General features: G+C 48.7%; 1 protein-coding gene across 1 annotated transcript in view; it reads right to left on the bottom strand.

Annotated features, from left to right (window-relative positions):
* Window positions 1–12197: 12197 nt before the first annotated feature.
* Window positions 12198–17687, bottom strand: part of ZCCHC24 (zinc finger CCHC-type containing 24) — a 53809-nt gene continuing 48319 nt past the window's right edge. The window contains exon 4 of the mRNA XM_079136919.1: window positions 12198–16269. Within this exon, the coding sequence (XP_078993045.1) occupies window positions 16156–16269 (114 nt within the window). The 3' untranslated portion in view covers window positions 12198–16155. The remainder of the gene's footprint in view (window positions 16270–17687) is intronic.

Raw genomic sequence — 17687 nt, 5'->3', positions numbered from 1 at the left:
ATTTTTGTTGTCACCCTCCTTCAGAGATGAAGCAGATCCCAGACATTATCTTACCATCTATGCCCCACTATGAGCACTGGTTCCAAGTAAGTCCTGGCTCTGCCTGTTAGTGTAGGGGATGGTGGGGATTAGGTATGATCCATGTGAGGTGCATAGCACATACTGTGATTAGGACTCAGTGGCAAGGATGGTGACATGTCCAATGGGTCAGGGTCTTAGGAAAGGAGAGAAATGCCTAAGCCAAGAGCCTCCATCATCTAAGGTAAAGAGTGGACTTTCCTTTTGTGTGTGGGTGTGTGTGTGTGGTGCTGGGGATTGAATCCCGGGCCTCATGTGTGCTAGACAAATGCTCTACCACTGAGCTACATCCTTAGCCCTTTTCCCATCCTTGATGTGCGACTCTTAACTTGGAATTCAGTTGTTTCTGAATTCACAGGGAGGGCAGAATTGGGGGTATGAGGGGCCGAGTTAAAAGTTTTTAAGCACTAGAGCGCTATGTGGTCAGGGAGGTGGGGGTTCAAGCAGGCAGTCCTCAGAGAAGGACTTGCTTTCTTGAGGCATCTAATACAGTCCTTCCATGCACAGTTCCCTGAGTCAGGTTCTATGAGGTCACTGGCCAGTGCAGTCACTGAGGTCATGGTGATAGGTTGGGTCCTTGAGTCATGGAGTTCCCATGAAGTCAGGGTTCAGCTGTGTGGGTTGGGAGCTCAATGGGACTGGGAGTTTTCAAGAATTTCTCAAGGGCCTTAGAGTAGAGAGGGTAATGGGTCCTGCGTTCCATTCACGATCATAGATATTCTCCATTTTTCTTACTTGGGGCCCTGCAAGGGATTTCATTTGAAGAATGGGATCTTGAACCAAATAATTGGTAATTGTTCATCCAGTCCGTGTTACAGATGAGTAAACTAAGCCCCAGGAGTGATGGTAATATCCCCAGCTGACCCCGTGAGTCCATTGGCAGAGCAATGGTTAAAACCCTGATTGTCCAGAGGGGTGGCACAGGCTCCTTTTGGGGACATATTGCCAAAGGTTTGGAGTCACACACGTTCAGAGTACAACCTACTGGAGGTCAAAGCCATGATGTTGCTCTTGACTTGGAGCACTCCAGGTAGCAGAGACAATTTGAGGGGCAACCCCTTAGAACCTGAACTACTGGCTCCCTACTAAGTTCTGAGGGGTCTCTGGATGACAATCCCTGGAGGGCTGTGGTGAGTCACTCATTTAATCACCCAATGTTTCCTTCTTACTGAGGAGGGGGTGCATTTGTCTCCATCCAGAGGTGTCTGGCATGGGGTGGGGTGGGGCAAGCATTTTCTTAAAAAGTTCCCCCAAAGCAAATTCATTCCCTGCAGTTCTCTTCCTGGTGCTCTGTGCGAAGTCCTGACCCTGGTCTTACTACTTATAAAGGAAGAGCATAGGTAATACACAAAGCAAGTATTGGCTTGTTGTTGGCCCTATGTACTCAATACTTAAGGCATAAAAGGAGCAATGAGCTGTACACCTGCTCTGGTAGATATAATCATATGTGACACCATGTAAACATGTTTTTAAAAGTCTGAAATAGCATTTTTTTTTCTAAGACAGGATATCTTTTCAAAATGACTTCGCTGAGGTACAATTTACATATAATAAAATTCGCGAGTTTCAAGGGTGCATGTCAATGACTTGTCAAGCACATACATTGGTTAATCAGTACCATTTAAGATATAGAACTCCCCATCTTTCCAAAACGTTTTCCCCAATCTCTTCCCAGGTGTCACTGAATTCTGTCATTATAGGTCACCAGTGCCTGTTATAGGACTTTGTAGAAACATCATCAAACAGGATTCACATTTGCCTGACTTCCCTAGCATAGTATTGGTGACATTCTAACACACTTCTAGGTTCTATAGAATTTTGCTGCATGAAAGGAATTTCTTAGATATTTCCTAGGCCTGGCAAAGCCTAAAACAATGTTTCTAGGAATCACAGGTCTGGTACAGCCTGCAGATTCTTGGGCCATGCTTGGGACCTAATGAATACCAAACCATATGTGACTTATCCCAGGGATGCAAGGTTGGTTTAATGTCTGAAAAAATCAATTAAAGGAACACAATGTATTATAATATATTAATACAATATTAGAGTAAAAAATAAATGTTACATGGCATCATAATAGATACAGAAAAGCATTAAAAAAACCAACACCCTTTCATGATATAAAAAAGAAATCCTCAACAAGCTAGTAATAGAAGAAAACTTTCTCTAATAAAAGGCATCTGTGAAAAACCCATAGCTAACATCATATTTAGTGGCAAAAGATGAAAGATGATGTTTTCCCCTTTTACAATCAGGAACACGACATGAGGTCCTCTTGGAACTCCTATTTGAAGTTGTACTGGAAGTGTTCTTGCCAGGGCAATTAAGGCAGAAAAAAAGACATCTATTATGGAAAAGAAGAAGTGAAACTATCTATACTAGATTTCATAGTATTATGTATAGAAAATCTTTAGGAGTCCCCTACAAAATTTTAGAACTAATGAGGTTCCTCAAACTTGGAGGATATGAGATCAACATACAAAAATCAATTTTATTATAATATACTTGCAATGATGAATCCAAAAATGGAATCAAGAAAATCCTATTTATGATATAAAATGCTTAGGAAAAAATTGACAAAAAAAAAAAAACCCAAAACATTTTGAAAACTATAAAACATTGCTGAAAAATTAAAGGAATCTAAATAAATGAAAAAAACCCATATTCATGGATATGAAGACTTTACATTATTAAAATGACAATATCCTTAAACTGATCTATAGATCCAGTGCAATATCTAATACAATCTCAGATTTTTTTTTGTACAAATGAATGAGCTTATTTGAAAATTCATATGGAATTATAAAGGACCCAGAATAACCAAAACAATCCTGATAAACAAAAATAAAGTAGTAGGACTAACACTTCCTGATTTCAGATCATACTACAAAGCAATGATAATTACAACAGTGGCATAGACAGAAAGATAGACATAAAAGTCCACGGGATAGAACTGAGATTCCAAAAACAAACCCATTCAGGTGTGGTCAACTGATTCTCAACAAGGTTGCTGAGATCACTCAGTGAAAAATGAATTAACTCAAAATGGATCAAAGACTAAATAAGAGCAAACATTACAAAATTCTTAAAATATAGAGGTATGTGGGACCTGAGGTTCACCAAAGAATTCATAGCTATGACACCAATGCATAAGCAACAAAATGTAAATGGGTAAATCAGGATGCATCAACATTGAAGCAAACTTGTGCTTCCAAGGACATCATCCAGAGAGTGAAGAGTCTAGCATGGTGGTGCACACTGTATTCCCAGCACCTCAGGAGGTGGATCGCAAGTTGGAGGCCAGCCTCAGCAAATTAGTGAGACCCTGTCTCAGAATAAAAAATTTAATAAAGCGGGGACTAGGGATGTTGCTCAGTGATTAAGCACCCCTGAGTTTAATCTCTGATAAAAAAAAAAGTAAAAAAAAAAAAAAAACCCATGCAAAGGAAGAAAATATGTACATATCATATATCTAATAAGGAATTTGTATCTAGCAGGTATAAAGATACAAGTAGAACTCAACAATTAAAAAAAATTTAAAATTGGTCAAGGGATCTGAATAGACATTTATCTAGAGAAGACATACAAATGGCAAGTGAGCATATGAGAAAATACTGGACATTGTTAGTCACCAGGGAAATGCAGATCAAAACTACAACAAGATGCCATTTCAGGGCCACTAGGATGATTAGTATAAAACAGATAATAACAAGTGTTTGCAAGGATTTGGAGAAATTGGAACTTTTACACTGATGGTGGACTATCAAATGGTCCAGATGCTTTGGAAAATAGTCTGATAGCTCCTCAGATAATTAAGCGTAGAGTTACCATGTGACCCAGCAATTCCATCCTAGATACATACCCAAAAGAAATGAAAACATGTTTGTACAGAGTTGTATGTAAATGTTTATAGCAGCATTATTAATAATAGTCAAAAGGTAGAAACAAGCCAAATATCCATCAGTGGGCAAATGTGCAAACACAATATGGCATGTTCAGATAATGGAATATTATTTGGCTATGCAAAGGAATGAAATATTCATGCACGCCACAGCCTGGCTGGATCTTGACATTATACTAAGTGAAAGACTACACATTAGATTTCAGTGCATATGAAATGTGCAGAACAGGGATATCTACAGAGCCAGCAAGCAGATTAGTGGAACTCAGGGATGGTGAGGGTAGCTGGGGAGTGTGTCAGAGGGAAACAGCTCAAGTATATGAAATGTCTTCATGAGGTAGAAAAAATGTTCTAAAATTGACTCAGGATGGTTGTGACCACAGGGTCAACCATTCTGAAGGGTGAGCTGTATAATATGTGAACTCTTTCTCAATAAGTCTGCTTACAGACATGTATTAGCCAAGTCTCACAGTTCTTTGGGCTGTGTCAGCTGTTTCCTCTGGAGTTCTGTTTTTCCAAAATATGCTCTATTTACGTAGAGGGTGATTGTGGTGGGTCATAGTGTGCTTTCTCAAAGCATCTGCCCCAGGTGAGGTTATCACAGTATTTTTAAACAAAGAAGTATATTCTCAGGCACAGAAGAGAAAGTTAATTCCACTGGCAAGGGAGGACCAGAGTTACTTGAGGGTTCAAGCTGTTGCTTTCATTTGGATCCAACCAGATATCCCCATTCCAAACTTCAGGATCCCATTCTTTCTTGTCAATGCCCTTTCACATGAAAAACTTGATAAGACTGAATTCAAATGATAGTGTGACTCATCGACCTTCACAATTAAGTTTTTGTTTGATTTCACCTGTTATCAGCCCAGTGCCTACGAGAAACTGGAGAATCTTTTAGGGTTATCATGGAAGATTTTTGGTCCTCAGACTATTATTTACACTGAGAATTAAAGGATATGTGTATTTCATTTTCATTTGGTAAGCAATCAAACATCCACAAAAGAATTCACCACACATCATGGTCTCCCTGATCATTATCAGTCACGATGGTCAAGTGCTGCAGCCGACAGGCCTCAGCAGGCACATGCTTTTGACACTTAGCCAGAGGTGGTGACATGACTAATTTGGATGTCACTGCATGCTCTGAATTATTAGGATACTATTTCCCATTGGCAGGTAGTTCAGCTTGCCTTCAAGTTCAGGGGGACAACCAAACAAATCTCTGAATCCTGGGACCACCCCTGGTATCAGTTTTATACAGTCAGGAGACAGACAACACAGTAATTTGAAAAGGAAAGTGTAACACCCAGGAGCAAACAGAAATGTTGAAGATTCTCTGCAGTGCCCTCTGCTGGTAAAGCATGATATATTCCAAGTGGCAAAGGAGAACTGTCAGGTCACAAATGGGTGCCAAGGATGGATCTAGAGCCAAGAGACGGTGGAATCAACAGTGAACTGACAGCCACTGTGTTGGGCATTACTTTCTTACCCAATCTAACATTCAACTAAATATTTACCCATTTATATTTAATGCAATTGTACATATGAGTAAATTTAAATCAACCACCTATTTATTTTCTGCCTTCTATTCTCTTCTTTTGGATTAAAAATTTTCCCCAATGATTTCATTTCTACCTCCACTATTGACTCATTAGATTTAATGCTTCATCTTATTTTTTAGTGATTTCTTTGGGGTTAATTACATATTGTTTAATGTACCACAGACTTATTGCAAATAACAATTTAAGTATAAAATGTAGTTATACATTTTACTTAAATATAAAAAATAGTTTTATATTCAGTATAGGAATCGCTGGACCCAACGTTAACTTTATCTTTAGCTTTCATAGGAATTGTCAAACTGTTTTCCAAAATAGCTACATCTTACAATTCTACCAGCAATGTGTGAGGATTCCAATTCTCTACATACCTCCCAACACTCGCTATTACCTTTTTTATCCTCGCCTTTCTTGTGGGTGTGAAGTGGTTATTATTAAACCACAGTATTAGTATTGTGGTTTTGTTTTTCATACCCTCCAGTGGCTAGCGATGTTGAGCATCTTCTCATGTGCTTACTGGACATTTGTATATGTTCTTTGAAGAAAAGTCTATTCGTATCCTTTGTGTGTTTTTAAATTGGTGATTTTGTCGAGTTGTAAGATCTCTTATTTATTACACATACAATTCCTTACTGGATACAGATGGTCCTCAATTTAGGACGGTTTGACTTGTGATTTTTCTGAGGTTACAATGGTGTGTAAGCAGTATGTGTTCAGCAGAAACCATACTTGGAATTTGGACTTCTGAACTTTTTTCTGGGCTAGCAATATGTGGTACAATACTCTCTTGTGATGGGGGGCAGGGTACCAAAATCTGCAATCAGAAGGTCAAACAACCAGTGCTTTAGTATACCAAGTTGCTAAGCTATGATGTTTAGTAGGTTACATCTATCAAGTGTATTTTCGAATTACAATATTGTCACCTTACAACGGAGCTGTTGGAACGGACCCTATCATAAGCAAGGAACTTTGGTATATGACTGCTTATATAGTCATGCCTCACTTAATGAAGGGGCACATTCTGAGAACTGCATTGCTGGGTGATTTTGTTCTCGTGTGAATGACAGAGTATACTTACACAAGCTAAGGTGGCCGAGAGGGCCCGCGGCAACACGATCCCATGGGCCCATTGTTGTGTATGAGGTCTGCCCTTAACTAAAACTTCATTGTGCAGCACGTGACTGTATATGTCTCCCAGGCTCCTGAGGCTGAGGGGTTTGCAGACCCTCAGACTCAAACTACGCGGATGACCCCAGAGCAGCCTGGAGGCTCCGCTCACTCCTCAAAGATTTAATCACAGGTCAGGAAGATTGCCGGGGGAAGAGTTCTACCTGGAGCCCAAAGCCCTAGTTAGATCAGTGGGGAAACTGAGACCTGGAGGGGAAGAGGGATGTGAGCTGCCCCTCTGAGAGCTGCCAAGTTGAACCCTGGCTGTTCTGAGTCTAGATCTTTCCACCATGCCAAACAGAAAGGTGATTAAGAAAAAAAAAAAGATTGACTTTTACAAACAATAATGGTTCAATAGGGAACTGATAAATAGACTGTCAAACACACACAGCTGTGAGACAAATGAGATAGATCTGTGTGCTAAGGAAAGATGATGAAGACCAGTAAGTTTACAGAAGAGCATATCAAGTATAAGCCATTAGTATATGTGTGAACAGCACACACACACACATTCCTATAAGCAAAAAGGCCATGGAAAGTCATGGCCAAACTCAGGACAGCGTTCTGTGGGAGAAATTGGACTGCCGGAAGTGTTCCACATCTTTCTGCCTATTTTTGCTGTTTTCGCTTCGCATTATGCATGCATTGTTTTTATATTCAAGGGGAGAAAGCCCAATATTACCACTTGGAATTTTACTCAAGCACAAATGCATGAGACCTGGGGAGTTCAGGGCTCACCTGGGATTTGGGGGAAAAGAAAAAAAAAAAAAAATTGCTGTACGTCTCCTAGCCAGTACAGGCTTGCCTGCCGGCAGACAGTTGCAGGTCTCAAATTCTGCCACCAGAGGTCAGCAGGGGACCGACTGATGGGTGCAAAAGGAAAACACAGAAATTTCGGGCTAGCTAGTTTGTGGAGGGGGAGCAGACTGCACGGTTTGAAGCAGTCTCCACCACAGTGCAGGACGATGGTCAGGTTTCCAGGACACGGAGGACCAGAAAGTTACAACTACAACAGAACCAAGGCAGAAGCTCAGTCAAAAGAATTGGACTAACAGAATGTGGGTACCTGGGGAATGGAGGGGAGTGGCCTATAGGCCAAGAAGAGCCAAAAATCCAAGTTCCTGCTCTGGGACAAGGAGTGGGCATGGTCCTGCAGCCTGTCAGGGCACAGAGTTAGAGTGCATGGCTCAAGAGGTGGAGGGAAGGAGGCAGAAGCAGAGAGAAATCCCGGGGCCGGGCGGCCATCACCTCCTCTTTGATGAGCACAGCGTAACAGTTCTTTAGCGTTAGGGACCAAGCTCTTGTCGGCCTTGTCTAGTTTAATCTTAACCACAACACTCTGTTAGGAAGGTGGGTATTATCATTTCCATTAACAAGGGAAGAAACTGAGTTAGGTGATCCAGTGTCCTCGCCCAGGATGCGGGTGGAGAAGCGGAGACCCAGGTTACAGCAGGTGACAAGGTCCTGGACATACAAGGCAAGAGGTGAACCCCAAACTGTCCAACAGGATGCAGGAGTTGGGATGGCAGAGGGGCTATGGAGCTGGACTCAGCTTAGCAACCAGAATGGGGAGCTGGGGATGGTGAGACGTGGAGGAGGAGATGCTGCTCAGCTCCCAGCTCTGAGGTCTGGAGGCTTCTGCACCAAGGTGGAGACCGTGGGAGGGCGACTGGTTCACTTCAGGGCTCCAGGAGGTGGAAGGAGAAACAGAACAACACCTGGGCTTTGTTTCCAAATAATCCATAATGGTGGGAGTCCAGGTGTTGTCCTGTGTTCACCCGTAAACTCCAGTGTCAAGGACTTCCTACAGGATCCCGATGCCATTATCACACCTCACGCAATGTGAATTCCTTCAAGTGTGTGAAGTGGGGGCACGGATTTTTGCTTGCTGAGTCAGGCTGAGGTTTGGGGCTTGGCTTCTCTCACCTACCTGGGTTTTTCAGCTTTCAGTAAGGGACACAGGCCTGGGGGAAGGAGGTGGCCAGGTTCACAGGAAGCTCCTCTCCTTTCTGACTAGGTGATTCCTCATCCCTAAAAGTGAGCATTGGCCAAGAGGGGTTGAGGGAGGGTTGCGGGGTGTGGGTCAGGGACCTGCCCTTAGCAGAGCCTCACTGACCCCTGATGCAGCCCCAGGCTCTCCGCATGAATGTGTGTGTCTGCTTGTGTGGTGGTGTTAGCGTGTGCCAGAGTGGGAGGAGGTGAACGTGTGTGTGCACCCGCAAGTGTGTCAGGCGTGGCGGGGGAGTGCTTCTAACCTCTCTGCTGGGAACCCAGCTTCAGATCAATGGTGGAGCAGAGTTGGAGGGGCCTTTGCTTTAAGGACAGGCTGTTCCTGGCTCAGGCTGGAACTCTGGGGAACAGCCAGAATGCCTGACTCGGAGAGGCGAGCCCACCCCCAGCCATGACCAGGCCTCCTCTTGGCCCCTCCTTGCACCCAGACACCCGGGGAGGGTGACAGTTTGAAGGACAGCAAGCCTTTGGATGTCTGGCCCTGGGTTTTCCAGGCCCTGGGGAGCCAGGGTCAGGAAGTCTGAGGGCAGGTGAGATTCTGACTGCCTAGCCCATGGGGGGCCAGCCCTAGCCAGGCACCAGCCCTGGTCCTGAGGACAAAGGGCTGATAGATGGCAGTTCATGGGAGACCCAATGGGCTCATAGACAGCCACTCAGCCCCCCTCATCAGGGTCAGAAAGAGCAGACTGTGGAGGTTGGAGGGTGAAGCAGGGGGCTGTCTGGCTTCCCCAGCCTCAGTGTCTCCACCTGTCCTGTTGACATATTGTTCCCCCACCTGGGCTCCTGAGGTACTGTTAGGAGGCTGCATGAAGCCAGAGAGTATGGATGGCCATCTAGGCACAGCCTCCTGGTATGAGGCACCGCCACACCACAGTGGGAACCTGAGGGAAGAGGGTGGCCATGGCTGATCTGCGGGCGGGAGCGGCCTGGCTGTCCACTGCAGACCTCAGGGTGCCTCAGTTGCCCCCAGTGCCTGGGGACCCTGAACCCCCAGTGGTGGCTGGGGCTGTGGTGGTTGAGCCCTGCTCATCCACCGCCCTGGCCAGGGTACTGGCCTGGTCTCTGGCTGTGTGTCAGAAGCCAACACAAAGGGGCTCCATATGACCTTACAACCATCACAGATTAGAGCTGCCTGCCCCCTCCTCTTCTGCCTGGTCTTGTTCCTCGAGGTCACCCCTGCCCCTGGGGCCTTTACTCCTTGTCCCACCTTAGCAATTCTGGGTTTGAGTTGCTAGCTGGAGCTTAATTCCAGATCTGTCTCTAAAACATTGGACTGGGAAGTGAGAGCTTGAGAAGTTCCAGTTTTGGCTCTACCACATGTCCATGGGTGATCCCAGGAGAAGCCTTCCCAGAGCAGGGCCATCCTCCTGGGTTCCTGAAGCCCCTTCTCTAATGGACTCTCTCTCTCCTAGGCCCCTCAGCAGCTGGCTGCACTGGATGTGGGCATTAAGTCCAACAGGAAGTTCTTCCCGTCCAGGGGAATTACTGGTTTCCACAGCTCCACCAGGCAGGAGATGTCGAAATTCGGGCTGTGTTTGCCTTAGCTTTGTTTTCTGGGAAAACAAAACACGCAGGTGCAGGCACGTGGAGGCACACACTCAAGGCAGCACAGATGACCCCACCAGTCTGGAAGCCTCGGGCTGGGCATCTGTGAGGGCTCAGGCTGTGTCTGAGGTGAGCACCATGGGGTCCTGGGTTTGAGGCCTGGCCCCCCTCTCATTCTCCTGTGTGATCTCTGGCAAGGTGTTTGTGCCTGAGCCACAGCCAATGGGAGCAAGTGTTCACCCCCCAACCCAGGCCCATCCTGGGTGCCCAGCAGCATGCAGGTGCCCTTCACTGGGTGTTTTATCTCATAGATGTCGGGGGACAGCCAACGTCACACATCTGGGGGAGGCAGAGTCCTGCTGGCAGGAAGGAACCCTGCAGAGGACTCAGCACTCTCAGAGACGGGCTCTGTGTCCTACGTGCTGCAGCCCTCTTGGAACTCTGGAGGGTTCCCCTACTGACAGGGAACTGCTGTGGAGTCCCCTCCTCTCACTCTGGCATCGGGGGTGTCCTCTCCACTCACACATTTGGCTGGATTGGCTCCTTCTGCTTTGGGGCCTGCTCCAGCCCTGCCTGCCTCTTGTGCCCTGAGGGCAGGCACCGGATGGGAATTGTACTTATGCCAATAAGCAGAAAGGGTCTGGGTGGTCTCTGCACCCCAAATCAGGCGAGGGCTCCTGTTTCTAGAGCCAGGGATCTGTTTCTGCCTGTCCCACCTGCTCCTGCATCCTTAGTCCCTGACCCCAAAGGATTTGTATTTTGTTTTTTCTGCTCCATCTCAGAGGCTGTGGTCAGGAGGCCTGGGTTTGTCCACAGACAAATGCTTTGCCCTGAACCCGCTTTAAAAACTTCTGTCAACTCGTTGCCAAAACGTAAAACTTGGAAAATTTCACGTCAACTGGGATTTCCAGTTCTCTCCCACTCCCTCCCCTCGGGGTAGTACCATTCTTAGATAGCGACAATTACTGGTCTGGGACAGGATGCCCCTCAGTGGGGCTGGAACCCCTTGCCCACGGGCCTCCTTGATGACACCGCCATCAGCCCCCATGGAACCTGGGGGGACTGCCTCAAATCCAGGGCTGATAGATGGCAATTCATGGGAGACCCAATGGGCTCATAGACAGCCACTCAGCCCCCCTCATCAGGGTCAGAAAGAGCAGACTGTGGAGGTCAGAGGGTGAAGCAGGGGGCTGTCAGGCTTCCCCAGCCTCAGTGTCTCCACCTGTCCTGTTGACATATTGCTCAGAGTTGGAGGCGCTATGTACTCATCTGGAGACCCTCTGAACCCAAGGACATGTCCAGACCGATTTCTCAGCATCTCTGGGGTGGGACCAAAGCCTTGGCATCTTTAAGGCCTCCCAGAGGTGACTCTGGTGAGCGGGAAGGTCGGGAAGGCCAAGAGCACTGATCCTGGGCTGCAGGGCTTTGCAGACAGCTGGTCCTGTTCTCTGTGGCTCCCGTCTGTGGCACTCTACAAGAGCCCCACTTCTGAGAGTCCTGCCAGTCCTGGCCTTGCTCCTGGAGGAACTCCCTGTTCCCTCTCCCCTGGACACTTCCATGGGTTCAGTGTGTGATGCCCAGTGTCGGGGGCCCAAACCCCCATCTCAGCCGAGAGGACCAAGTGTGAGCAGCCGCAGTGGCGCCCAGGACTGCCCTCCCCGTAGCAGATTCACTCCTATATATGGTTACCCGGGAGTCCCATGGCCCAGCTAATGTGTGACCTAATCTGCTGACAATCTCTCGCAGTCTGGGGCCTGACTTGGGGAGAGCCCTCACCCTGGCGAGCGTCCACTTGGGGGCAGAGGGGTTGAGAGGTGGCAGGTTGGGCCGTGGAGGCAGGGCAAGGACAGGCTGGAGGGCGGCCCCAAGCCCCTCCAGCACGGCTGCGTCGTCCAGCTTCCTCGGTGCTTGGCGTAAACAAGGAAACCCCCAGCCTCTTTGCTTTCCAAAGTCTTTTTAATACAGCGCGGAAGGCTACATTTCCTTAGGCAGGCGTACAGTCTCCAAGGAGTAAGGCACACAACGGAATGCCACCCCGCGGGCGCCCGAGGAAGCGGGGGCTGTCCCTCGCACCCTCGAGCAGGGCCCACGGGTTCTGTTTGTCTTTTTAGCTGGACACACACACACACATGAACAGACACGGACACGGACAGGGTCACCACCTGGGGTGGAGGAGGTCCGACAGTGAGTTTGGCCATGAGAGCGATGATCCCCCCTGCCACCAGGCCCCCAGCCCCAGGGTGGGGGCGCTCGGCCACCTCCTTGGAGGCCGGAACACCCCACAATTCAGGGTTAGTTGTTGCACTGGCTAGAATGTAGTGAGGTTGGATTAAATATTTGTTTAGAGTAGGTTCAAGTTGATTAGATGCTGGAGGGCAGGCGGAAGGGCTCCGTGGACAGCTCCAAGTTCAAAGAGCATGAGGCTGGGCTTAGATGAGAAAGCTCCCGAGAGGGGCCAAGGGGACCGAGCATCCTTTTTCCTCTTCCCTCCTTGGGCACTGCCGACCAGGCCAAGGGGTAGCAGATCCCAGAGGGGCTGGTGCGTCAAATGCTTCCTCTTCTCCTGTCCATTCCCGCCCAACCCGTGAAATTAATAAAACCGTAATAAATTCCTAGCAAGAAGGAGGGGTGGGACAACAGATTACAATGCTTGTGATCCTCGGCGGAAAAGGCACAAAGGGGTCACCGTTCCCTTTTTCCATTTGTATCTAATAATAGCTCCCCTTTAAAAAGGCAGTACTTTCCAAAATACACATATGTATAAATACAAGAAAAGCGCATATTAATAAGTCTAAACATTTGAATAATATGCTGGCTACTTAATACTGATATTTTCATCCATGGAAAACAATACAGAATAACAATAACATGGCTTAAAGAATTGCAAAGATTTTTTTCTCATCAGAATTATGTACCAACTTCATATAATATTCTATGTAGACAATATTTCCTTCTTAATGTAGTTCAGTTGCATACTTTTTACAGACCAAAGCATAGTAAAAAAAAAAAAAAAAAAAAATCCAAAAACCAGTAACAGGAAAAAGAAAAGTAAATTTATCACCATAAATATTTTCTTGTTTCTCAACCAGAAGGTTGGCAAAATACTTCCAGAAATTTTTGTTTGATAGATATTCTATTGCCCTCCTGAAAGTTCTGAAATTTTGAAAATGCCTCCTTTTATTTTTTTTGTCTCAAAAAATCAAGCAAACATATTTTTCTTTTTCTTTTCTTTTCTTTTCTTTCTTTCTTTCTTTTTTTTTTTTTTTTTTTTTAAAAAAGGCCCTCAAATATATACAGACAAAAATCACTGTGAAGATTTTTCGGGAGAAGCTACCAAATTCAGTGTTGTGAGAAAAACTGGTAACTGTGCAGAAATTTTAACATCTATGAGTTTTTTTTTTTTTCCAAAATACACACATAGTATTTTTGTTTTTTAAAAAAAGGAATTCTGTGTCAAGTATAACTCAAAATAAATACAAATTCACAAGTAGAGCTACCGAATACTTCATGTGGGGTAAACACCGTTATCTCCCAACTAGATCGCTAGATCTACTGACTGCAAGCGCTGTCCCTTTTGAACATACGAAAATCCTGCCACTTTCTTGTCTCCTGGGCTCTCAGCTCCACTGAGCACTCAATTCTCACAGCACCGGCCTGGGCAGCAGTGTCTCTTTGCTGACCTCAGAGACCGCCCCCCCCCAAATTCAGCCAGAACAGTGCAACTAGGAATGCTGAGGGGCCACCCCAGGAGGGACAGCCCAGCCCCTGCTTCACAGATGGCAGGGCAATGGCTACCAGCTGGGCAAGCCCACCAAAAAGGTCACTTTGGGGTGACAGTCTGTCTCTTGTTGGCCCTGACCTCCTGTGCTCTGGAATCCTGGTTCTTTTTAGGGTGTGGACTTCCCCACCTTTGCAGCCCAGTTGGCAGTCCCCAGGCATCCTTGGGCCAACGCTCCCCATGCCTGGCATGTCCTCCCAGAGGAGATTAGCACACTGCCACCACTGCAGACTTTCTCTTTGGAGGCCCAGGAGGATGATTGACAGCAACAGCTTTTCCTTGGGGACAAAAGCTTTGGGCCAAGGCCACCCAGCTCACCCAGACGCAGCAGCTGGGCTGGGGCGTCCCCAGAGGCAGTCCCTAGAGGGGGTGGGTGCTCAGTCCATCCCCCACCTCCACACGCTGGCCCTGGTGGGCAGCAGGGAGGCAGCTCACAGACGGCTTTTAAGTGCTCAGAGGATGTGGCCCTGAAACCTCCCCCGCAGCCACCAGGCTGCAGATCCTCTCCTTCTCGTCCACTTGCTCCCTGGACCCTTGCTTAACACTTCACTGTAACTCTTCAGTTGCACAAAGCATTTTCATTTGAAAACAGAAGGCGACGGGGGCACCGGATGGGTGTCCTCGAGCCGGGTAAACACTGAATTTCAAGCCCATTTCATGGTCTGATTTTTTCTTTTTCTTTTTTTTTCCCACAGAGGCAAAACATTGGGGTAAAATCAAGCGACCCAGTCCTGACAGCGACTCTCCCTCACCCCAGGGGAAAAACGAGGACAATAGGAACGGGGTTCTCACTGGGGAGAGAGGAGGGCGCGCTCCTGCCTGCCAGGACGCTCGCTGGTCTCCCTGACCATGTCCTGTGCCAAAAGGCCTCTCTGATCCCTTGGGAGGTAGGCAATCATTGTCCCCTTTTTCCAAATGAGAGGTTCTGTGGCTTGTCTCAGGGTTGCCCCACTGAGGGCTGGGGAGACCTAGGTAAGGACGAGGGGGATGCCCCCCATTTTTGCAGGGGAGGGGACAAGAGTCAGGGCAGAGCTGCAAGGGCAGCAGGGGAGAACTTGACTTCCCAAGTGACACAGTGAGGGGCAGTGGTGTGGAGTACAGGGCTCCTGGAGCTGTCCCCGACCATCCAGGGGACACTCTCCAAATAAAGCTCTCTGTTCTGGAAGATGGCCTGGGGCCAGCCTATTCGTGGAACATCAGAGCTGGGGACACTTGGAGGCATTGTAGTGTCACTCTCTCGCTTAATTCATGGGTAAACAGGTTGGAGATAAGAAGTCCTTGCCCCGGGTGGCATGGTACATCTCCAGAGTGCCAGGCCTGTGTCCTTCCTGTCAGAGTAGCTTCTCTGTTACTGCCAGCAGCCCGGTAGGATTGCAGCACCCGGTGTGGGCGGGAGAAAACCGGAAGGAAAGGGAAGGTGCTCATAGAACGCGGCCAGCAGGGCAGTGTCAGCTGGGGGTCGCGGGAGTCTGCCCCAGTGCCCCATGACATGTCTTGGAGCATCGTTCAGAGCCTCCCCTATCACAGCCTCTGCCCTCTGGGTCCACAGGGAGCAGGTCCTGGGTGTGACGCAGGGACATCAGAGACGGTCAGAGTTTGGGGCTCAATGTGGGCAGGGGACAGAGGCCCACTCCCCAGCAGCTGCTGGAGGATACCTCTGCTCACGGTGGTTAATACCTTAGGACTGAAGGATAGGGTTTTCCAAAAGTGGCTTTCCACACAGGGCAAATGTGAAGGTTCTGGGTGGGGGAAGCTGGCCTGGCTGGTCTTGGGGAGACAGTTCCCTGCAGGCTTTGGGATTCACAGTAAATTTAGTGCACTTGTGGCCAGTACAAGGCTGCTCACTCCAAAGGGACTCTCAGAAGAGAAGAGCCTGTGGGAACACCAAGGGCTCTGTGGGACCTGCGGCTCTGGCCTCCAGCACCTCCACAGAGCCCCCGGGCTGTGAAGAGCCCAGCGCCCCTGCCTCCCGCAGCCTGTCGGGGCAGCAACGTCAGTAACACTGTTTGTCAACACATATGAGACAAAGAGCGGAAGAGCCCCCTGCCCAGGGGACACCCCGCCCCTCGGAGCAGCGCAGGGAGGCAGCGCGGACGGCAGGGGGCGCTGCAGGAGGCTCACTGGACGCGGCGGCAGTAGTAGCCCAGGACCTTGCACTTCTCGCAGAGGTGCTGTGGGTGCTCCTTGCTCTGGTCAGACACGTCCAGGCCATCGGGCTTCTCCAGGGGTCTCTGCAGAGAGGAGGAGGCAAGGGCCCGAAGGGTGCAGAGACAGAGAAGCACAGAGACACACAAGAGAGCGAGACAGATGCAGGGAGAGGCCCAGGAAGAGAGGTAGAGATGGACAGACAGACACAGTGACAGAGACACAGAGACAGAGACACATACAGAGATACACACCCAGGTGGCAGGGGAGGGGGCGTGAGAGACAGAGAGAGAGAGAAAGTGTCACACAGGCAGTTCAGCCCCGGCGCCCAGGGCCCTCCTGCCTCTGGGGTCTATGATCAGGTAGGCGTGGGCTGAGGCCCTGGGCTGGGTATATATATACACCAGTTTGACCTTCCCCCAGTGCCACCACCTGAAGCTCACAAAAGTCCAGGATCAAGGCACAACAGGGGTCCAAAGACATTTCCAGATGAGGAAACCACGTTTCCAGGGGACCCCAACCCCCATCTCTCGAGTCACAGCATCTAGCACATCTTCCCTGGCCAGGAGCCACACCCACACCCGACACAGGTGGCCTTAGGATTCAAGGAGAGATTCATCTGAACACGGTCACAGCCTCTGGCTCCAGTCAGTGAGCCATTGGCTCTGTGGAGACAGCAGCCAGGGCTTGGATTCTCCCCACAGCCCAGAGCCAGCCCTGTTCGTCCAGTGACCGTGTACCTTCACTGTTTTTTTTTAACAGGGAAACTGAGGGACCGTGGGCGCCTCAGTTTCTGCATCTGTAAAGTGGGCCACCACGGCACCTTGTTGGCAGGGTCTGGGAGGGTCCAGGAGGCCTCCGGCTGTTTGTAACTGGGCAGGGTCAAGCAAATTTCTGACAGACAGGGAGCTTCCCTGCTCCCTCGTGTCCTCCCCTCCTGGCCCTCAAGAGCCAGCAAAGACCTGTCTCCCTGGAAACATCACGGAGGCCCTTAGCAGTGCCCCCAGCAGACAGCTTCTTGGCTCCTTCACAGAGACGTCGCTTTTCCTCTAGTGTAGCCCCTTCCCAGACCCTGCAGAAGGGTCCCTTGAGTGGACTCAGAGGAAGCTGGTCGTGGCCAGCTAGGGCCACTTGCCAAGGAGAAGGGCCAGGAGCCGCAGGCCAGCGTGGGGGGAGGGACCTTGGACTGCAGTGACAAGGCCCAGGTGGTCAGGGGAGGGCGACTGAGGTAGCAGATGGTGATCTGCTCGGAAGTAGCTTGCTGGCTTTTCTGCTCAGTCCACTCCTGGCCCCGAGCTGACACTGGGAACGGCTGGGGGATGGAAGGGCCGGAGTGTTCTAGAAGGTAAGGCTGAAAATGAGGGTGGAGAGGGTTCGGTTCACAAAACCCATCTCTGTGCCTCCAGGCTTTAAGCCACCAAGGAAAGGCCCGGAGGAAGGCGGGAGCCTGGGCCCCAAGTCTAGGGCTTTCAGAGGATCGGCCTCCCCGTCTGGATGCTTTCCT

The sequence above is a fragment of the Sciurus vulgaris genome (assembly GCF_902686455.1).
Source record: "Sciurus vulgaris genome assembly, chromosome: 4".
Taxonomy (NCBI): Eukaryota; Metazoa; Chordata; class Mammalia; order Rodentia; family Sciuridae; genus Sciurus; species Sciurus vulgaris.
Note: the sequence above shows the minus strand (reverse complement) of the source record. Positions and strands in the feature narration are given on the sequence as shown.